At 39.6% G+C, this 23,221-nt stretch overlaps 2 protein-coding genes across 11 annotated transcripts in view; one reads left to right on the top strand and one right to left on the bottom strand.

Moving 5' to 3' along the window:
* Positions 1–5,353, top strand: part of dclk2a (doublecortin-like kinase 2a) — a 77,931-nt gene extending 72,578 nt beyond the window's left edge. For all 4 annotated transcript variants that reach the window (XM_088075894.1, XM_088075893.1, XM_042485211.2 and 1 more), the window contains exon 17: positions 1,787–5,353. In XM_088075894.1, the coding sequence (XP_087932020.1) occupies positions 1,787–2,611 (825 nt within the window). In that variant the 3' untranslated portion in view covers positions 2,612–5,353. The remainder of the gene's footprint in view (positions 1–1,786) is intronic.
* Positions 5,354–5,754: 401 nt separating this feature from the next.
* Positions 5,755–23,221, bottom strand: part of lrba (LPS-responsive vesicle trafficking, beach and anchor containing) — a 229,435-nt gene continuing 211,968 nt past the window's right edge. For 5 of the 7 annotated variants that reach the window (XM_088075889.1, XM_088075892.1, XM_088075890.1 and 2 more), the window contains 6 exons: positions 21,536–21,691; positions 18,487–18,654; positions 13,478–13,579; positions 12,857–13,053; positions 7,997–8,148; positions 5,755–7,148 (listed from right to left, as the gene is read on the bottom strand). In XM_088075889.1, the coding sequence (XP_087932015.1) occupies positions 7,058–7,148; positions 7,997–8,148; positions 12,857–13,053; positions 13,478–13,579; positions 18,487–18,654; positions 21,536–21,691 (866 nt within the window). In that variant the 3' untranslated portion in view covers positions 5,755–7,057. The remainder of the gene's footprint in view (positions 7,149–7,996; positions 8,149–12,856; positions 13,054–13,477; positions 13,580–18,486; positions 18,655–21,535; positions 21,692–23,221) is intronic. The other 2 variants (XM_088075891.1, XM_042484504.2) reach the window with 1 other exon arrangement.

The raw sequence follows: 23,221 nt of genomic DNA, 5'->3' as shown, positions 1-23,221 counted from the left end.
TCATAAAAAAAAAAGGCTGAAAATGACATATTATAGCTTGTAGAGACGCGTTTTGGTATGCAAAGTTGCAATAAACGCCAAAAATGGCCGAAAAAGTCATATTTCAGCATGTCCAAAAAATGGCCAAAAACGCCATAGTATAGTATGTCGAAAAATGTCAAATTTTAACATGTCATAAAAATGGCTGAAAATGACATATAGCTTGTAGAGACACACCATAGTATAGAAAGTATAGTCATTTTTATGACATGTCAAAATCTTACAATTTTCGACATACTTTCCTATGGCGTTTTTGGCCAATTTGAAATGCTTAAATATGACTTTTTCAGACTTTTTTGGCCCTAGGGCATTTTTTCTTTTAAAGTTTTTGACATGTGACTTTTTTTTTTTTTTTTTTTTTTACTTTTTTTGCAACATTGTATGCTATGAAATGTATCTACAAGGCACAATAAGTTGTTTTCAGCCTTTACTTTGACATTGGAAAATTTGACATTTTTCAACATATACTATGGCATTCTTGGCTATTTTTTCAACATGCTAAATTTTGTATATTGTCCAAACTAGCTTAAAAAATTCACAGTATATCATGTTGGAAAATTTCTACTTTAAAAATCACAGTACAGTATGATATAATATTTTAATTTAAAAAATCATACCATTATATACCATAAATATACCAATGGAAAGTCAAAAGTATGTCATGAAAAAGTAATTGAGAAAGTTACAGTACAGTCCTTGTTGTTGACATCAAGGAGGTCTATGTCTGGAATGAGGTACAGTATATCATGCTTAACAGGTAACTATCATTAGTTTGGTCTTTTCATAGGTTTTGATTGCACTGGGAAAGATATAGAATAATGCCAATCTTATTTTTCAAAACTGAAACAACACCCTACCATTGGTATGTAAATAAAGCTTAGCACTAACTGACGTGTGTTTCCTTCTGAATTAGTCACTCATAGAAAACTTGTTCCAATTCAGTCTTCTCACATGCAAAGTGTCATTTGGTCTTAACCAAATTGTGATTTAAAGATTTGAATTGTTAGATGAGCACTGAGCTGGAACAAGTGTGCACTGGCTGTCATTGCTTGTTGTGTTGACTTTGTTTTGTGAAGCTGTGAGTAAGACTAGTCTCTGTCCCTTTCTTGCTTCTCCCCTCTCCCTGCATTACGTCCCTCTGAATTAGCTCCAAGGCAATGGTATGTACTAACACTTAATGCAATGCCTCGTCTGTTCTGCTGCTGACACTCAGCACAAGGGCAAATGAGGAACGGATTTAAATTTTCTGTCCAACGTACAGAAAGAACATTGGCACACAACATTGGCTTTGTTTATCTGCTGCATGAAAAAGTTAAGTTTACTTTCTCATTTGCCCTTTCTCTGCACTTAGAATAGCAGTGATGATCTGATTTGCCTTTTTTTGGGGGGGGTATGTGACAAAAATATTGTTTTTATATAATCATCTTTCGGTTATTTATGTCCATTTCCATTGGCTTGTTTTCATCATTTGTGTCGTCCATTCATAGAGATCATTAAAAATGCAAGACTGGGTCGGCAATTCATGATTGTAGGAATAAAAAGAAAACACTAAGTTGATTAAAACCCATTTCTCCCTACGAGAGTTTGATATTCACAGGAAAACACTCAAGGATTATTGATTTTAAGCTAAATTAAGTTTCCTGAAATCAGCGTAGATTGACCCACAATATTTCTTTCTTTCTCTGTTCTGATTGGTGATAGAGGTTCAGTGTTATCAAGCTGATGGTCTTTCTGTCTGTTTTGCCAGAGGACAGCTCTTGATAAGAAGACTCTCCAGCTTACTACCCATCGTCATCCACGGCCCCAAACAGTGCCATGTCCACCATCGTCGGCTAGCAAGAAAGTCCCTTCCGCCCTTCCAGTGAAACCAGCCTTGCCAACAAAGTCAGGACCAGCTTCCCCAACCAAACAGGCATCACACACCAAAGAACCAAAACATGCCAAGCCGACTTCACCCACCAAGGCTGCTCGTCTAAAAGCACCCAAGACCGCCGCTGTTCCTGATGCTACACCCACCTCCAATGCTCCCTGCTGTCATGCTCCTGTAACTTCCCCTCATATCTCACCTTCATCCACTGCTGAGGCTTTACCCAACACCTCTTTGCCCGTTTCCTCTCCACCTGAAACAACACCCTCCGCTGCTCCCTGCTCATCTCTAGAAACTCCCTCACCCTCAGGCCCTCCTGATGTTTTCACCTCCAACACTCCCTCTACACCCGCCGCCTGCCCTTCCCCATCATCTCCAACCAAACCAGCCCAAACCTCCTCTTCTCCCACCAAACCAGCTCCTCTTTCACCCACCAAACAAATCCCCTCCTCCTCTCCTAGCAAAGAGCCAACATCCCCATCTTCCTCTCCCACAAAACAAGCATCCCCCTGCCCAGTCTCCCCCATGAAACCTGTCGTATTCTTCCCTTTCTCTTCCCCGACCAAACAAGAACCTTCCTCCCCCTCTCCCATCCATCCAACCCTGTTTCCCTCTCCTCCCTCTACACCTCCCAGATCCGCGTCCCCCGCTGGCCCTCCTTCTCCGAGCCGTCTACCTGCTGAAGAGCTAGTGGAGAAGATTTAAACGTAGTCAATAGCACCCCACACTCCTTCTTATCACATGTATGTGTCAGTAAACACGGGCGAGGAGGCTTAAACTCCGCCCCCAGCGTTTCCAGTAGCTGTAAACTGAGCCAGTGACTGCTGTGTCCGTATTTTTCTTTCACTCTTATCCCACTCATTTTCAGAGACGGAGGATATAAGGCATTTTCTTAAAGTTTGTTGGTTATATATATGTTTGTATTTATTAACGGAGGATGTGGAGAAAAGGAATGAACTGAATACATCACTGTTCTGAGTGGTTTGTCTTTAGAAGTCATGCATTACTACAGTATGTCACGTTTATGTGAATCCTTTCTTTTATTTATTATCCCATGTTGACTGCCTGTGGCTCTTTTGTAAATAGTTATTCATTACATCATTGTAAACTCCTATTGCTTTAGCAGAAAGACCGTATGTCCACACCACACTAAAGTATTTCAGCATATCAAACGTCTGAACTTGTTAGCCTAGCTACCTGTAGTGTAATTCAATTATAACCACTATCAGTAATTTCTCTGACCACAGCCATCCTGATGGTGACTGCAAGTTTACTGTTTAACTTAAGATTCCTATTTACTACACACAGCACAGCGTTACTACACACAGCACAGTGGGTTGACAAAATAAATGTAATACCAAAGTATAAATTAGCAAATTACGAGTAAATCAATGCTTAGTCTGTGAAATAGTTCAGCCTTGATATCAACCATGCATGTTAAAGTGTTAATAATCAGCACTTCTGAAGCACAAATGGCTGTTGGAATTTAATTTAAAGGGCATGTTCACCAAATTATGAAAACATTAAAGAAAAAAAAAGAGAAAAAAACATTGTCTGAGTTAGATCTATTGTGAATAGCAACCGTTTGGCTTGTGACCCCTCGTATAGCAGGAGATCGAAAAGGTCTGATTTCTGGTTTTGTCTGGTGTATCAGCTCGAATCAGTTTGATATTCTGCAAGCCGCCTGACCCAGAATTTGTCATTATGATTGTTTCTAGCAAATTAAAATTAGCCTACATAAACTATCTGTGCCGACAGCATCGTGAAGCCAGATGCAACTTATAATACATTTGTAAGTATGAAAGGTAGAAGCTGCCTGACCGGAAAACGAAACACAATCAGTTCAGGGTGATGACATAAAAAGTTCATAGTTAAAACAAAATGTTTTTCATGTTTTCACAAGATATTTTCACGTTATAAGAAGATATTTTTATGCTATGACAAGAAACTGTTCTTATTGTGACAATATACTTACTTATCATATTGATCACATTATAAAATGAACTGTTAAACTTATAACAAGATAAGTATATTGTTTCTTTCAGTTTCAGTTTCTTCTTATAAAAATATCTTGATATAACGACAAATGTTTCTTGTTATCACATGAAAGTATCTTGTAAAAGTGTGAAAAATATCTTGTTATAACAAACTTTTCGTTATAACATGAGCTTTTCCTGCCATGAAAGTTTCTTGTTATATTAAATAACTGCTGTACATAAAAATAGATCCACAGACATGAAACCAAATTGCAGGTGTGTTTCCAATTAACTGGAATTTTATTCAGTATTGCAAGGAGAGGATGCTTTAACAAAAATGTCTTTTTTTTTTGTTATAAATCATCTTGTAAAAAGCGTAAAAAAATATCTTGTTATAACAAGAAACTTTCCACATTATTACCTGATACTGATCTTTTTTTTTTTTTTTAAACTTTGAACGTGACTTGCCAGCATATCTGGCTTTTCTAATTAATGAGTCAATTTGGCAGATTATTTTGTTCACCCACTGTAACTGACAGACATGCTGACACATTCACCCACACCCTGTTTATCTCTATTATTTGATGTGAACACTGTAGTTGTACATAGTGTGAAGATTCTTAGCTGTCCACCTGAAACTTGAAGGTTTGTGTTGGCCTACGCAGGTCTGAGCTGTTATGGCCCCAAAAGTCATGAATAACTGCTGTACATAAAAATAGATCCAACAGACATGAAACCAAATTGCAAGTTTGTTTCTAATTAACTGAACTGCTTTCTGCTGTGACTTCAGTGCTGCACAGGCAGGAAACACACTAACTCATTTACCAGTTGATATAATTCCTACCAACAATGCTACTGAGTTGCATGAAACACTGTTTCTTTGAAATATTAAAGCGACGAGTTTTGATCTGTTGGATTAATCTAAATGAATGTGTTGTCAAGGTGACGGGGTTTATGCCTGACCACTAGCTCACTGCTCATAACTTAATGATGCCTTTATTAAAACCAGCTTGGCTGAAAAAATGGAGTTCCAACCTGTGCATCCTACAAATAAGTTATAAGTGATTTGTTTTTGTTTTGTACCTGTTTTAAACTCCGCAGCAGCATTTATCCCAGTTGGTGTTTAGTAAGGTTAACTCCTCCAGTGGTTCAACATGCCTCTGTATCTCTTCAGGACTTTCGGCTGCATGCATACACCACTTCCTGCCTCCCTGTAAGACAAAACTCTCACACACACATACAAAGTCCAGTTGGTACATAATGTCATTTAGCTACCCCTTATATATAGTTAAAAGTAGATTTTCATATGCAGTTTGTAAAGGGAAATTTGTATGAAAAGACAGTTTTAAAACAGGTTTATCGTCTGTGTCAAACTGGAGTAACGGTTTTTATTAGGCATAGAGTGACTGCTTTTAATGTCCTGCTGTTTGAAACAGAAGAACAGCAAAATGCAATAAAGACTTCAAATGAATGTTTGTTAATATTTTTGTGTTTCCAGAGGTTGACCACAGGAGGGTGCTATGCAATCTTGGTAAACGGTAAATGGGCATGCATTTGTGTAGTGCCTGTCTAGTTTTCCAACCATTCAAAGTGCTTTTACACTACATGTGACCTTCACCCGTCCACATGCACATTCATACACTGGTGGATGTGGCTACCATACCAGGTACCACCTGCTACTTGGTTAAACATTCACAAGCACTTACACACTGATGGGGTTCAGTATCTTTGCCAAGGATGCTTCGCCATGCACACTGGAGGAGCTGGGGATCTAACCATCGATCTTCCAAATAGTGGATAACCCGCTCTACCTCCTGAGCCACAGTCACTCACACAGCTTCCTATTGAGAAATATACTCAGACGAAAGACAATTCAAGTTATAAAATTCCATTTTATTGTCAGAACTCAGCACACAAAACACTCAAATGATTGAAAAAAAAAAAGGTTGATAGATAACAGTAGTTCTCATATAACTCGAGATTCAAACCACATCAAAGCGCAAACTTTAAAGGAATGTTGACCCCAAAATCAAAAGATACAAGTGGACAATTATTTAAGAAAGGGACAAAGGAATATGTCTCATTGCCATTTTAGTGCTTAATCACATCTGAACATAGTCACTCGACCTGTGATGAAAAATAGAAAAAGTCCCTCCTGTCATTGCACATCTCACTTTGCTGTTAGAGAGACAGGACTCAAAGAGGACTTTAAAGATGCTGAGCTGGCCTGGGCTCTGGGTATGATGTGAGGTTTTTGTTCAGTGATCTGATTTGTGATGGCATAGTTTTTCCATCACAGATATTAACCAAGTTTCCCATTTTAGAAAGAAAAAAAAAGATTTACGGTTTGCTTACTCAGTCATTTTGGAAAGAAATGTAAAAAAGCAAAATCCTTGATGTGGTTTTCCTGACATCCTCCTCCACATAAAGCTCATCTTTAACATCACTGGGTGGGAAGTTTTTGATGTTTGATTAGTCTTCTGCGCTGAAATTTGTTATGTGAGCCATGCACAGAAATGCAATCTCTTAGCAAGTACAGAGGGAATGGAAACTTTAAATATGGAGGACTACATTTAAACAGAATATATAGATATTTATATATATATATATATTTATTAATATATATATATGTATGTATGTTCCCTCTTTGTTTATCCTTCTATCCAATACATTTATTATTTATTCAAACATTTCTACTGGCTATATTGCCAAAAAAGCATGTTAAAAGTGAATGATAGCTTAATAATTATTCCCCACATACACACTACAGGAAAAAAAACAATCACTCGCCCTAAAGTACACAAATATTTGGATTTTTAAGTCAAGAGAAAAGGTTTTCACTAGCTCCCCACAAATCCCACTTCTGTTTTCTGGAGGAGATGAAAATAGACTCTTACAGCTAAAAATAGATTTGTTTTTAACCGTACAGTAACATAACCCCCACCCTGTGATTTATATGAAAGTTTTCTATCTGATCTACAAAATATAGCAATGCCCTTTTTAAAAATAGTTTGATTTTCTTACTATAACAGGACAGTGTTTTTTCTTCTTTCATTGAGATACATTCAGGATATCAGGATTCAGACAGAATAGTGCCTTTGATAAGAGTTCACACTTTGTAACCGTTTGGATCTTCGTCCAACTATGTCAGTCAAGTCAAGCCGCTGCCGTCAGCTCAGTACCTGGTCTGGTACTCGTGATGCCATCTGTTGAAGTCGTTGTAGAAGAGTACGATACTTCCAGAAGCCATGCCCGTTATGATGCACCTTAGAGGAGTCAGGAGGGAATTATGTTCAACAAATTCAAGAACTGTACTTGAGCACAATTTAGGGGATTTAGTACTGAGTATTTGAAGTAAATATTTCTACTTAGTACATTTCAGAAGGCAAAAAAATACTTTTTATTCACTTTGATTATCAGTTGTCTAGTTACTTTAAAGATTAAGGTTTAAATACAAAACACAAAATCAGCTTGTAAAATAAAACGTAGTGTCACAGATTAAACTACACAACAGCATGAATTAAGAATAATCAACCTCACCTTGAAGAGCAGCAATATTAAAATGCTGCTTGCACATTAATAATCCTACGATTACATACATAAGACTGCAACTAACGATTTTTTCATTATACAGTCATTGTTGATTTTTTCAGTTTATAGTTTAGTTTAGAGTTTTCAGTCTATAAAAATGAAAGAAATTAGAGATAATACAAATCAAAATTTCTGCCAAAAACAACTGTCCACAACTCTAAGATATTCAATTTACAACAATATAAAACAGAAAAAAAGCTGAAAATCTTTACTCTTTAAGAGGAAAGATACAGCAGATAATTAGCATTTTCCCTTGATACATTTCCTAAACAATTACTCTTCTGTTAGTGGAATAATCAATTAATTGACCAATTACTTCAGTCCTAAAGTAATACAAGTACATTTTGCGCCAATACTTCTAAGCTTTAACTTATGAATGCTGGACTTCTGTTGTAATGGGAGTATTTTGACTTTGTTGTTTTGCTTCTTTTACTTTGGCAAATGATCTGAGTACTTTGCTAACACTGGTTTAAGCATTTATACTGTTTATTAGAGCTTTGTTTGACCTGTATGTGTTTGTTACCTTTGGTCATGCGACATGGCCATGGAGCGGATTCCTGCGTCACAGCCGGGGTAGGTGAACAGCTGTTTGAGGTTGTGGACCTGCCAGACAGATACTACACCTCCATCTCCACCTGTCAGCAGATACTGGCCATCCCGACTCAGATAAATGGCCTGAAAAAGAGGGAAAGAGAACAGGTTCATTATTAAATTCACGAGGCTGAGTTTTGGGACATTCCAATCGTAGTAATAGTTCAGATTTTACATAGTTTCCCAGAACACACACTACAGTGGGGGTTGACTCTTGACTTTTTTGCCTGACTCTATTGTTCATTTGTTACCAAAAACAAAAATAAATTGTAACAAATGAACAAAGCAGCAAAATTATTCAACCTGGAACCACATGCATAAATAGTCTGTGCATAGGGCTGGTGATCTGGGACCAGTTTATCTCTTATGTCAAAGTAAAGCTCATACAGCGAGGTCATGTGGTCCGACAAAAGATCCCGGGTCAGGGCCACCATCCTTAGGGGCTTTCTGTACACAAACCCTGACTGGCAACAAAGATGGCTCCCTACAGCGAGGCTCTGAGATTTACTCGTCTCATCTGCTTTTCTTCCAAACTGTAACAGCTGAATGGTTCCCTGGGGAATCAGACATACACAAATCAAGTCTCGTGTTGGAGTCTATTATGGGCACAGTGCATAGTGGAAGCTGAAACTGAAACAGTCAGGAGCATCAATCAGCGAGTAACCGTAGCCGATGAAATGACGAGGCAGAATGTGAGTTCTAAAAGCAGCAAATGACACTAATTTAGAGCTTTTCTCGTTTGTGGTTTTATGGCACCGAATTCGGCCGTCTCTCAGCTGCAGTGATTCAGCAAGAGACACTTCAATCATCAGCAGCATGTGTGTTGAATCAGGCTCACATTAAATGGAAAAATGAAACTTAAACTTCAGTTCTGGAGTTGGAACAAGTCATTTTCAGGAACTTGACTTGGTAAGGAAAACATAAATAACCCTTCAAGAGCAGTACACAGTGGATGGACGCAGAGAGAGTGCAGCCTAAATTAGGCAAATGTTTTGTATAAAAAGAGTTTGTGGAATTTCCTGCTACACTGAATTAAATGAGCTCTGTTTCTCATTCTCATCACACGCACTGGAGATAGGCACAAGCCTTGCATGTGAAGGCGCTCACACAGACAGGCACAAAATGGGCACACACTGATGCACTCGCATACTGCACGCTGGCGGGAGGCCTCGAGAATCAATCCAGCCTAATTGCCACGTTAGATCATCATCCAAGATGGCGGGGAATGGAGCATGACTGAGTGCAGAGCCGCACTGATTTGTGTGCAGTGGGTCTGTTTTGTGTGTACAGTAATTGTCTTGTGTATCAACATTCAGAGTTAATCTGACAACAACAATAAAGATAATGCTCAATTCAGCCAATCATGATCGACGCACTTAGACTAAAGTATAGAGCAAACGAGGACAAGTAGAAATACTGTGATCCATGATACCTGCCAGAAAAATGGTTACCTTTTATTGAAATTTTTTTTTCAACTTAAAGCAGCACCGATTGGATCCTTGGTTATTTGGGGGCGGCAGAGGGAGAGGAAATCTCGATTCTGATCTATTATTATCTCAAGCCCCTTTCACGATGCACAAAAAGCTTTTTGTATTTAACAGGAAATGTAACAATCAACATTTACTCACGGGACAAATGACTGCAATAGTCAGGTGTATTTATTGGCTGAAGCTCTGATCAGCTTTGAATGGCACAGACGGAAATGCCACACACAGGTGGACGGACTTATTTTAGCCCATTTCAAGGCGCGATACGAAGACACAAAATACCATCACTCTCCATGCGTGCAGCACTCAAATATCATATGAAATTAGTCCACACAGAATTGAAAGAGAGAGAGAGGGACTGAATAAGTAACAGGTATAAAAAAAGATGCAAACCCGTAACAATTTCACTGGCCTCCATGCAGTTTCAACTGTTTACTCACCTGTTTTCCAGCGTGTCATCAGACAAGAAATAATAACAATACACACGACTCTATGGTCACTGGCAATGGATAAGGAATCTATTTCCTGTTTTTAGCAGGTTTTCCCGCATGAAAAAAGGTATTAAAGGTGTTGTAGTGAACATGTTTACAAAGTAGCCCATTCACAAAATTAGCAGTATTCATTCAAGTCCAATATTCACTCTTCTTTCAGCTCTGCTCTAAACCAACAAAATGTTCCACTGTGTTAGCTGGTTGCTAAGTTTGTCTGCTGTTTCATGTAGAGATAATAGCGGGCTGTGGATTTATCAAAGCTACTTTGCTAAAAACTGCCTGATGTGCCTGGAAATGAGGTTGATAAGTGCTGAGAGTGAAACAAAACAGTAGAGTAGTGGGCCATAAAACCAAAACAATGAGCTGAAAGACACTATCGGCCCAGACACACCAAACCAACATCAAAGAAATAGTGGCGACCGAGGCCGACTGTTGCATGGCTTCACGTGGTTTGTGTCTCAGTCAAAAAGTTGCACCTGAACACACTGCAAAGACTACAGCCAACGTCCAGCTAGCCTATATGTTAGTCAGCGGTAGTCTGTGTTAAATAAGAAAAACCAGACGACCCCCAGGACAGATTCAAGACCCTGATTTGCCAGTTAACGCATCAACAACACAACTCGATATTGAAAGAACAAAGAAGACTAACCATTCACAAGCAAACAATAACACAAACAGTAACGAACCATTTCTGCTTAAGAGTTCAATGGCTTAAAAAAAAATCTTACGTATTATGACAAGTTTGTTTCGATCTCACTCCCTCTTAATTTGTTTGCGTCCCCATGTCTGTTTTGTCCTCTCCAGCACTGAGCTGAGCTGCCGGTCAACGTGATTTTACTCACAACCAGGCTCTGCGGGGCAATCAGACATGCTAGATCAACGGAAAAAAGCCATCAACAGCAGGCAATTGCCATCAGCACGGGACAGGCCTCCAAAACTAGGACAAAAGACGCTAACCGTCAGCCAAACATCAATGGCAGACTGCTGGCTTGGTGTGCCAGGGCCTTAAATCGCTCTGTAAAAACTGCAGAAGTCCTCGGCCAGCAACCCTTTTTATGCTACATGCAGTCATTAAATTTACTAATACAAAATATCCACAAGTGCAGCTTCAAATTCGACAAATTGATTTACATAGCATTCATGGCTAGAAGTTTCTTAACATTGTTTTGTTAAGAAACAGATGACATACTACGCCATAATAGTAAAAAAAAAAAAGAGCTAGGAATACAGGAGTTATTTACCAGTTACTGCATTGTATTAATATACCTGTGTATCTACTAATGGAGTCCATGACCTTACTGAAGCCCAGCAGGAGGCCTGAGAGCTGGCAGACATGTCAGCCCGGCCAGGTAGGAGGCTGCAGACAGACATTATAAATCAGTCCCTTGCCACTGGGCGGTCAACCAAGATGGCCGGTGGCTCTGTGGGAGCTAAGATGGCTACCCAGGCTCAGATGACTAAAAAATGACTCCAGCAGAAACACATGCACTTTTAATGCCCATATTTCCTACTTCTTTCAGGGGAACGGTGGGTGGATTTTGAGGCTGGGGAAGGTAAAAAAAAAAAAAAAAAAGCTTAATTTATGGTGCTGTTAATCCCCCCGTTACACGGACGAAGGCAGTGAAAAAACTGCTGGAATGGTTACACTGCCTGAGTTATACTAGTACTTAAAAGACTGTAATCCATTCAGTATGGCTTCTGTCACTTGATTCAGCTATTAGACCAGGATGCCGACTGTTAGCCTGTCATCTAACCTCTGACTCCAGACCCTTATAAATTTACAGTGCAAACATTCTCTCTCTTTCTCAGCCGTGCCCTCTCTTTCTTAGTGGATACTGCAGGCCAGGACAAACACTTATTTATCCTGGAGTCCTACCGTGCTGAGGCTCTGAGGGCTGAGAAGATTGATTCTGGTATGTACATGAGTGCACTAAATACTGTTGGAGCCTCAGACTGGGGAAGGTGGAGCTAAGGGGGGGTGAGAGTCTCTCAGCCTCACTCCAAGATGTTAGGATTTTCCTAATGCCATCTGACATGGCTGGAATTTACAACAGCAGAGGAGAGCTGACAAGGCCGGCACACTGTTCCCAAGTTACTGCTTTAGGAGGAGCTCTGGGAAACTCTACAAGCATCTAAAACCATCATTAGTTTCTCTTAAAGACACAATAAAGTATTCGCAACCTGCAAACTGAACACTTGCAACTTTCCCCCATGATGTTAATACGATCAATCAGCATTTGTCTGCATGCGCTCATTAATCACGTCTTCTACGAGTTATATTTGTGGCTTTGTGTGGGAGCGGGCTGGTTGGCAGGTTAGGAGCCTGAGCACGAGAGGTTTCTTAATAGGAAACAGGCGTGTGGCTGTCTGTCAGAGCTAGCTTACATTTCCCAGGCCAAACCGGAAACAAAGGGTCGGGAAACCAAAGGCAGTAGCCGCTATCTTGTGTCATTCTAACCACGAGGGAGGAAATGTGGGAAATGGGGAATGTGTCGTCTTGCGCTGGAGGGTAGTTAATGGTGTCGGTGTCTAGAACTGACCACTCCTTTAGGAATGTTCTCTACCACTGCCGCCGATGCAATTTGACCTGACAACAGAGCTGTGGATCAAAAGGACCATTTCCTCTGGTGTATGCGTGTGAAAGGGAATAAAAGAGATTTTGCCCCGAGGCGTGCCGAGCCATACCTCTCTCAAATCTCAAACCCTAAAAACGCCTTTAATCAGTAAGAGAACTCTCTACACTGATGTGGTGCAGACATACATGTGCAAGTGCACTTTCACATGCATGCTCATGCACCTATTGAATTTCCTCACCTTGATGCTGTCCTCCACCTCCATGTGTCCTAGCAGTTTGCCATTGACGGTGAAGTGACAGAACTGTCCCTTGTCGTAGTAGATAATGCAGTGTCCCTCAGTGGAGGACTGGATGAGACGAGGACGCAGGCAGCGCTCTGGGCCCTCCAGGGTCCGCAACAGGTCCCCATTCATGGAATGGATCAGACAAGGACCCTCTGAACAGACACAAGTGAGCATGAGAAGTGAAGTCAGAAAAGCAGGGTAATTCTTTCACTAAAGTCAGTGTCTTTTTGTTATAAACTTTGAATTATTGCATTTATTTCTTGCATTTATATTTAGCACACTTTTAGCACAATGCACATATCTGTACATATGTCTTATCATTTATTTCTTATGCAACATATCTCTTACTTATATTTATATATTTTACTGTAAGTTAATGTAGTGTTATATATTGTAGCATAATGCACATTTTTTATCTTGCATATTTATTTATTTTTCTTACAATTTCTCTATGCCTATACATAGTATAAGAATACCTGTTACATCTCCCAGTTTCCTCCTGAGGATCAATTAAGTATTCTGAATATACATATGAATATTTTGGACATACCAATAAAGAGGGATAGACAGTCTCACCTTTGCAGCCACTGATTACAAGACCCAGCTCGGCACAGACACTTGCACATGTCACTTCACAGTCGTGGCCCGTTAGGATGGCCCGCGGTGTGGTAAACTCTGCTGGGATAACACAAAGAACACACAAAGGTTTGTGTAATATAGACAACAGGGTCACAAAAAAAGTTGCATTACTAATTTTGGTCACAGGAGGGAGTAAAATGCAAAAACTTCTAATAGCCTCAAAACTTATCACCAGCCAGTGCTGATACAGTTTATGGTGCTGACTAATAAAATAACTCAGTATAAAGAGATTGAGCCAATGAAGTCCACTTAAAAAATCTCATTGCACAGACTTTGAGCCTGTTATCCTGCACATACATTCCTCCCCTCATTCGCTCTCCTTTTCTAGCACTTGTCACCCTCTGCCTCTCCCTATCTTTAAAATGTTCTCCCCCTGACTGCTTTCACTGGATCCAGATGTTTCTGCACTACAGAGAGAGAAAGAGAAAGTTATGGTCCGAGTCATGAAGTTTGTGTGATTTTGTTTTGGTTTGAGCTGTCAGGGTGAGCGACAAAACTTCTCCGTCTGTCTTCTCTGTCTGCAAGCACTTTTATAGTTGCATAGATTTTTCTGTATTATTACATGTAATAATTTTTCAACAAATGTAAATAGATTTATTGCTGGAGAACATTTATTCATACATTTGACGTTGTTTTAAAGTCCTAGACTAGAAAACAGCATAAAAATGAATGTAGCTGTGCTGTAAAACACTAGAACCATGTGCGTGTGTTTGTGTATATATGTTGACCAGTGGTGGGACACGTCCCTGAAGTGGAGTGTGGAGTTCATAAGGGTTTCATGACTCAGGGAGGGGGTCTTGACTTTAATGACCCTATCTTCTTTGCTGTCACAGGTCAAGTTCATTCCAAAACAAGGAACACGGGGTAAAGACACTCAGTGCATGATTCACGTTTACGTGCTTTGTGACACAATTTTTCCAAAATATTTGTGTGTCAACTCTAAACAGCTCCAAGGCAATGTCATCATTTAAGTAAAATAGTTTCAAATATAATTTCTTACAGTAAATGCTGTGATAGTGCTTTTTGAGTACTTTAGAAAAAGAAGTGCAGTTTCTTGCTGACTTGGTCAGAACCATTCAGAGTGTGTGAGTGCAGTTTCTCTTTTTAAATCAATTACACGGCATAAAACCCAATACAGGTTCCCTAATAAGAACGACACGTGACTTAAACTTAATTAAATTGAACAAAAAGACGATACAGACCATAATGCTCAATGAACCCTTGTAAAAAAGCAAACTGGAGGACAAGCTGACATCTAGTCACGTGTAAAAATGACGCCAGCAATGTTTCACATCAATCTAATATATACAATAATTATAATATGAAATATTGTAACGGAAAAATGGAAACATATTCTGTATGCATTTACGATAAAAATAAGTTCAAATACTGAAATTAAATTTCAAAACGATAGAAAATGTCATTTCAAATGTAAACAAAGAAAAAAACTTTGTACTACTGAGTGACCTCACATTTTATTCTGCCAGTCGGTTGTTTTAGTTCCCTACATCCAACTCTTCTGTCCACTTTGCAAATATGCACCAGACGCCTAAACTCTAGTCACACTAGGTCAGCCACCCAAACATCTACATGTCATTTACTTAACTGGCTAACTTATGACCTACAAGCCGGTGGATTAAAGCATGATGTTGGATTTTGCTCAGAGAAGATCAATAAAGCTGATATATTGGTGTATCAGTTAACCTTTTCAGCCACGACCTGCCATTTGGTTTGAATTACCGCCACATGTGATTACAATCTTATACCTGTATGTGACTAAAGCTGGGACACTGAGGAGAGTATCAGCTATCTAGACATGTGTGGACAAGGTGTGTGTGTGTGTGTGTGTGTGTGTGTGTGTGTGTGTGTGTGTGTGTGTGTGTGTGTGTGTGTGTGTGTGTGTGTGCGTGCGTGCGTGCGTGAGTAGTGGTGGTGGTGACTACATCAATAAGCCAGCTCTACTCTGGATTGGTAAAAAAAGCCACATTTCTCACTCTCTGCCTCTTCTTTCAATGACAAAGAATAAACAAAGCATTCAGGTATCCATTTAGCTAAGAAGAAAATGAGTATTGCACAGTTTTCCGTATTTGAATTCAATATGTGAATTTCAGTCAATTAGGACAGGTTGCTCAAAACCTCAAAAATTTGATAGGGGAAGGTGTGCGTATTTGTGTGCGTGCGTGTGTTCAATATGTATAAGGATAAATGTTTACATGTCGGTATGTTTATATTTTATTTACAGCAATTCAAAGATAATAATCTAGGTATTTTTAAACATCCCTGCTGATTTTACAGATAAAGAATACTTAAAAAAATCAGAGTTTATAGTTTTATTTAAAACTATAGAAATAAAGTATAACTAAATGTATTAAAAAGAAATGTTCACTGAATTGGTTTCCCCTCTCTTAACAGCAGATGGCACTGGTGTCTGTGAAATCCCTCTGCTGCCATGCACGGTGACACCATGTGCCTGCAGCAGGAACCCAGTGTGCATAGGTCAACGTGTACATGTGCATATCAGCCACTCAGAGACATTTGTGTCATGCTTATGAAGTGTGTGGGATGTTCACAGGGCATTATGCATGAGAAAGAATGTGTGTGTATGTATGCTCTCATTCAGCCGTATGTGGAGATTTTAGCTTGAAAGTGTTTCATTTTTGGAAGAGGAATAAAGAAAAGTCTGCTGTCTGTACAGATTTTGTGAGTGCATGTTAGTGTGTGTGTGTGTGTGTGTGCGCGCAGCAGAGCTTTATGTCTGGGAGACCCTCCTGCGGTCTGGGGCAATGGAGCATCACATTGTGGTGGTGAGGGGTTGGAATGACGACTGCTTTGTCTGCTCCTCTAGCTACGACATGGTAACTGCACTGAGCTGACTGAGGTTACACTGAAGCACACACGCACGCACACACTTATGAGAACATGTACAGCACATGCACTGGTTTGTACAAACAGAACCCCTGTAGACATGTAATAATTCCATAAAAATACAGTTGATTCTTAGAAAATATGCAGTAAATTTGTTATATCTAGATATGGAGTAACATGCATTTTTATTCAACTACGAAATGTGAAATTTAAGGATGGTTACAATAAGGCTCTAAAGAAATCACAGTGTTGCTAAAATGGCAGCTAATAAATTGATTTTCTTGCTGATATCATATTTTTCAAACTCATTTTGGCCAATTGCTAATGCCGATACATACACATATTTTTTTCACCTTTTAGCAGAAAACATCAAATCTCTCCTGCATGTAACATATTATTAAGTCTACTCCGTGATGGCAGATTGGCAGATGCTAATATAAAGTACAATGCTTTTTAAAATGTACACATTCACTGGGCAGAATAAGAAAACTACATCAATTTAGCCAACATGTAAAACATGCCATATTTATTTTTATGCAACATTTCCAAACAAAACCTGACCTTTCTGCAATAATCCTGACAAAACCACAGCCAGCTGGGTGATTTGAGGAACATCACAATAGTTAAGACCTTATACCTTGGTATCAATATATATATAGATATTGTAGAGATAACTATTGGTGTTTTCACAAAATATTTACAGAATGAGATTTTGGATAAATCATCATCAGCCATGTAAATATAATGACTAAATGGGTAAAGGCAAATGAGGGCACAGTTACAACAGTCTGGTAATCTCAGAAAATTAAATCAATTTCCTGTTATGCAGCCTTTAAACCCTGGAAAAAACAACACATCCAAAATCTAAGGCGATATCTAGTCTCATATCAATGATATCAATATACTATTAATGTATCGTCCAGCCCTAATTTTAACTAATTAGGTGCATGATTAAAGCATCGTCTTAGTGGGCTGTCATATCTGTAGAAATATTTAGTTTGGGTCAAAAATAGATTTTAAAGCCTTTATTTGCCGATTCTGACAACATGCCAATATTATTGCGCATCCCAAATAAAACCTGCCTACTTTTGTCAGGTTCTACTTTTCATGTTCAATGTTGAGTAAAATAAAATAGTTTTAAACAGAAAAACATTATATAAAATGAGCGCAGAGAATGAAAATGCGGTTTATGTTCACCCATGTTTTTCAGATCACAAAAGTATTTCGCCTTTCTTCATAAAAAGTTTGAAAATTCCTTTGTATTAACTTGAGGGAGTAGGAAAATATTTTTCTTGATTCCAACATCCCACATCAGCGTCAATGAGGTAAGTGACAAACAATCCTCCGTGCTGTCTCCCAAATCAAAAACCAATGTGGCTTATTAACCAAATCACAATTTGTCATAAATTTCAGCCCATTTGTAATAGATCACTTAACAACATGTACGCCAATCTAAGCTGACCAAATTAGCACCGAGCAGGCTGAAGGCTGAGCAATGTGTGTGCGACACTTTGATCATGGCTAATGCCATATGTTATGGTAACGTAAGAGAGGCCCATGACATTTTTCACTTTTATCGACTAGCGTGACCCCATGGCCCTCGGATGGTGGTGAACTTTCATGTGCTGGCCGACGACCCCCAACATCACATTTAACGTCTCTAAGTGGCCCTCACTTTCACCCACATTAAAGACAGATTCTCTCTCTCTCTCTCTCTCACACACACACACACACACACACACACACACACACACACACACACACACACACACACAATATCTGGTCTCACAGAAACTCGCGCAAAATCTCAAACACATTATCGAAAGCTGTTCCTGCTGCAACAGTGCTGCGAAATCCAATCTGTATGCAGGAGGCCTGGCCTGGTCAGACGAAACTAGTTGTTACTTTACAGAGGGAGACCGTAAATCACACAGTCACAACTGTCTGGGAGAGTGAGCACTCAGAGAATACCCGTGTGTGTGTGTGTGTGTGTGTGTGTGTGTGTGTATGTGTATGTGTGTGTGTGTGTGTGTGTGTGTGTGTGTGCTCACATATCGGGCTGGTTTGGCTTGTGTACTTACTGCCTGGGCTCTCTCCAATGCTGTTGTGCTTTCCATTCCAGTACCACAGCAGCAGGGTGGCATCTCTGGAGCCTGACAGAACGTAGCAGTCTCCTCCGATGTACGACTCTGAGCGAGCCAGACACGTCACAACGTCACGATGCCCAAACACTATCTGTGTCAGTTTGCCTGCAAAAGCACATGAATACACTCACAAGAATCAGTACTCACAAAGCTGTAAAAAAGAAAAGAATGATGCATTTATATAGATTTAAGCAATATGAGATATGGTTGCAATACATTATTTCACATTGTGCTTAAAAAACAAAAACTGAGTATGAATTTATTACTTATTCTTTGAAACTCCCCAACGTGTGTTTGTTGATCATCTGTCTGCTTGGCTAGTAGTTCTACAAGCTCCACACAGAATCAGACGTCTACTAATTCCCAGACAAGAATAAATATTTGTTCCAACTCTGAGTGTATGTGTGTGTGTGTGTGTGTGTGTGTGTGTGTGTGTGTGTGTGTGCCCATGCACATGTAGCGCGCTCAATGTGTATATAAAAAGAGGCTAATTGCTGTCAGATTTCCAGACCACAGCTCCACTGTCTAGCTGTCTAATACTCATTACGCTCCTCATAGTGTGACCTCTGCAGTCAGACTGCGGATAGTTTGCAACACATGACATTTCTGCCTGGGTGTCAAATAATCACTGTCCATTGGATAATTAAGCTGTATCTCAGCGAAAAGATGAGGGCTGTTATGAAAACGGGGCGGGTCACTGACTAAACTTCCAAAGAAGAACAGAGACATCAAAGATGTAAAATGTTTGACATCTTTATAAACACTGAAAATAAGTAATGATTGCTGCAGCAATAATGGCTACCATGCAGCTCACACTGACACACTCATGCAGCTCACAGACACACACACTTGCATGCACACAGACAAATTAAATTGGGTGTGTGTGCACGCAGGCGTATGAGGATATGTGTTTGGTGCACGTGTACCAATCAAGTCTTGTAATTGATAAAATCCCCCAGTTCTTTAACCTGGGGGCTTTGGGGACCTCAGTGGCAGCTGTTGAGCGTGTGCGATTAAACTGTGTTCACGTTCCAGTCGCACACCCCGGTGGCAGTCACACAATAGAGCTATCTCTGTGCTCAAATCCCTCCTTCCCTCCCTCCACCATTTAAGACAGGGAGGCCCTGGCCTATAGAAATTGAATCGGTGTGTTGTATAGATGTGTGTAGGATTCTGAATGGGGGTATCGGGAGAAGAGTTGAGGAGCGCAGTGCACAGATGAAGCTTCAGACAGTTTCATTTAGGACCCCTGACCTGATGGCGTCTGTGTGCGTGTGCGTGTGTGTGTGTGTGTGTGTGTGTGTGTGTGTGTGTGTGTGTGTGTGTGTGTGTGTGTGTGAGTGAGTGTGTGTGTGTTTAAGTGAACATGCACATAAAAATGTCTGCATTGTATGTGCGTATGCAAGTCTATGCATAAAGTGAGCGTGATTCAGGGTTACACAATACCACTGTGAAAGACTGTACAGTATATTCAAGATAGGTAAATCAAGATGAACAATATTTCAGGTTATACAGGGTTTACTTGGGTATTGATTATTTATACAATAGATTTCCCCAACATCTACAATAACTGTACTAGAAGAAATTGCTAAAATTCTACTTATAAAAACTCCTTTTGAGCAAAAATTGAAAGATAAGATAAAACCTAATTTATCCAAAGGTCAATTGTTTTGCAAATGCTGTACAGCAAAGGGGGGGTGGTGGTGAAATATATAAAATGCCAAGATCAGGTTAACAGTATGGATTATAACTGTATAAAAAGGTTAATGGTAGATTTCAGTCTAGGTAGTCTACGGTATCAAGAATAACTGCCCTTGAACTGTTATAACTGGCTTTAAAGACTACAATTAACTATTGACAGCATGCATGCCTTAAACTGGCAAAAAGAAGAAGAGAAAATACAAGGGAGCCCTACTGTAGCAAGTAATTGTATAAAATGATATAAATTCCACTGACACAGATACAATACTAGGGCTGCACAATTTGAAAATAAATAAACAAATATAAATCATATTTAATCTGGGATGAGTTACGATTTTATGGGAATAGTATTTTTTGCATCTTTTATTAGTCTTAATTAAATATATCAGTGATGATGGTGGATACAACACAGTGCAGTACAGCAGAGCACACCATCTGTGGCATAGCAGGCAACTGAGAATATGTTGTTTACAGTGCTGAAAATCTTAAGTTTACTAGCGGCTGCTAGAGACTACAATGTTCACTGCACTCAAAAATACAAGAGTGTTGTTGATAAAATAAAAACATACTGATGACTTTTTTGTCTTTCTCAGAGCCTTACTACTGGAGCTAAAAATGAACAGTTTGTCCTGATGATGGTGCTAGAGTAAAGGCCATAAGGTTTATTAACATTTAGAGAATTATCACTTTAATAGCATGAATGCCTTTAAAAAATGAAGGGAATATTCCCATTTCCATTTAATATTTGTGTAAGAATTACATTTTACAAAAATACACCCTGATGTGGCTCATGGCTTTCATGCTAGAGATCAAGCAACAAGTTAAGATATTTTGGGTAAATTTATTCAGTACCAACCCAAAAGTGTACTGTATTTGCACTTTATAAGCTGGAAAAGTAAAGCTCAATTTAAAGCATGCGCATTTAGCAGCTGCATTTAGGTTTTTGTCTGCTGAGTGTAAACAGACATAAAAACACTGAAGTGAAGATCCGATGCCAAGAGTTTAGTGATTGTTAAGACTCCAAACATAGTGAACCCAAAAAATATATTGATGCATTGCTAACAAAATGGTTGCCTCATTTTGACAAAGCTAAATGTGAAGTAACACATTTACAGCATGTAAATCCAAGTCCTGGCTAATGCATGCATAGGACAAAATTGTAAGTAAATGATGTGGCATATTTTAAATATAGTATTCCCTAAGTTGAAACATATCAGGGGTTTCTGATCCTGATCAAATGAGGGCTGAGGGGGAGAAGTGTGCCAGTATTATGGTTATTCAGTACCTGAGTCAGTGGAGTAAACCCGAAAGCTCTTGTCCCAGAAACCGCACAGAACGATGAAGCGGTTGTCGGCTGTGATGACGAAACACTGTGAGCTGATCTGAATGCTTTGATCAAGCAGGTCTGAGATCTGACGGCGATGACTGCCCACGTTACTGGCTGCAGACGAGAGAGGAACAAAAAATAAAATGAGAAAAAAAAAGAAAAAATTACATGTTGGAAATGTAAAGATCTACACACAAATATTAAATAACTGATCCAACACACAGTATTCATACATCAGCAATTTTCAAAGGGCTCACACTCCAACGCACCTCCACTCAGCGCACAGTGCAAAGAAGATTTGTGAGAGAATACATAAAACATCCTGGATGTTAAGTTTACAGGACTTCACATTTTCCGTGAGAGTCTAAGAGTAATGATAGAGCGAGCACAGTCTTCACAAAGTATGCACACCACTCTGGTCAGTACAAACTGCAAATTCATCTCGGCTGTGTAATTTAGCCAAAGGTTGGTTAGAAAGCAAATTTATTGGCATTCTCTCTTCCGTAAGTGCTATCTTTTTTCTTTTCTAAAGAGATATGTCCATTGTGAAGTATTTTTTTATTTGGTGGGGTCACACGCACTGGAGAGCAGGTGTCAGAGAAGATTGTCTAGCATGGAGATTGAGAAAGTCCAGCATACCTGCTGCAACCAATATTTCAACCCATTTTTAACATTTCCCAAAGCCACAGGCGGCTCAACACTCATCCTCAATTTACTGTGTTTAGCTCAGACTCCTCCTGGAATGCAAACAGTGTAAATATATTACTGACAAGCACAAACATCCCGTCTACCTCCCCCTAAACACACACACTCACAAAAATATATATTATTTAGTACATTATCTTTGCCTAAGTATTGAGAAAATGTGCAATTGGAGAACATGTTAACAAAAATATTAAAAATGTATAGGCTAAAATTAGCCTGAAAAGTGTGCTTTCAGTGACAAATAACACACACCCACTGTAGACGAATATAAATACTGATGCACACACAAAGATTTATTCATTCTGCCTGTATCGAGGGGCAGCGAAGGAGAGAAATACAGTACGTGCAGATAAAGATGAATATGTGAGACCAAACCCTGGTTATTGTCAGTAGTCAAGTGTCTCGAAAAAAAACGTGTGGAAACGGTCTGCTGAGACTACGAGTGACCACAACATTCACAGAGAAAGAACAGCCCCCCTTTTGCCGATTTGCGTGAGATTGTGAGAGGCTGCAGGAGAGCGACGGAGGCGAAAGGCAGGAGCGGATAGAAGTGGCTCATCTCTCCCTGCTCCACCAGTGCATCCCATACATCACTGCAGCTCGGCACTCTTCCCCTGCTCATCAACAAGTCGTGAAGGATGAGAGGCGCCCATATTGTCCTGACAGCCGTCCGCCGTGCATTCTCAATCACACATTATTACCACATTCATATTCATTTCCATTGACACGCGTCCTTTCCCTCCGCTCAAATTAAACCAAAGAGGATGCAGAAAGGGAGGGAGGGAAGGGACGATGGAGAGGGAGAAAGAGGGGGAGTTGATGATGAAATGCCGGCCTAGGCCACAGCTCATTGCATTCCAATTTGCATGCAAATGGTTTAGTGTGAGAGCAGGGCCTATATCACGAGGAGTGAACTGGGGCAGAGGCTGAGAAACAACT

This window comes from Plectropomus leopardus, chromosome 3, assembly GCF_026936395.1.
Source record: "Plectropomus leopardus strain MGB_pleo_1.0 chromosome 3, ASM2693639v1, whole genome shotgun sequence".
NCBI lineage: Eukaryota > Metazoa > Chordata > Actinopteri > Perciformes > Serranidae > Plectropomus > Plectropomus leopardus.
The sequence above is the reverse complement of the archived record's forward strand: the minus strand, read 5'-3'. Positions and strand labels throughout refer to the sequence as shown.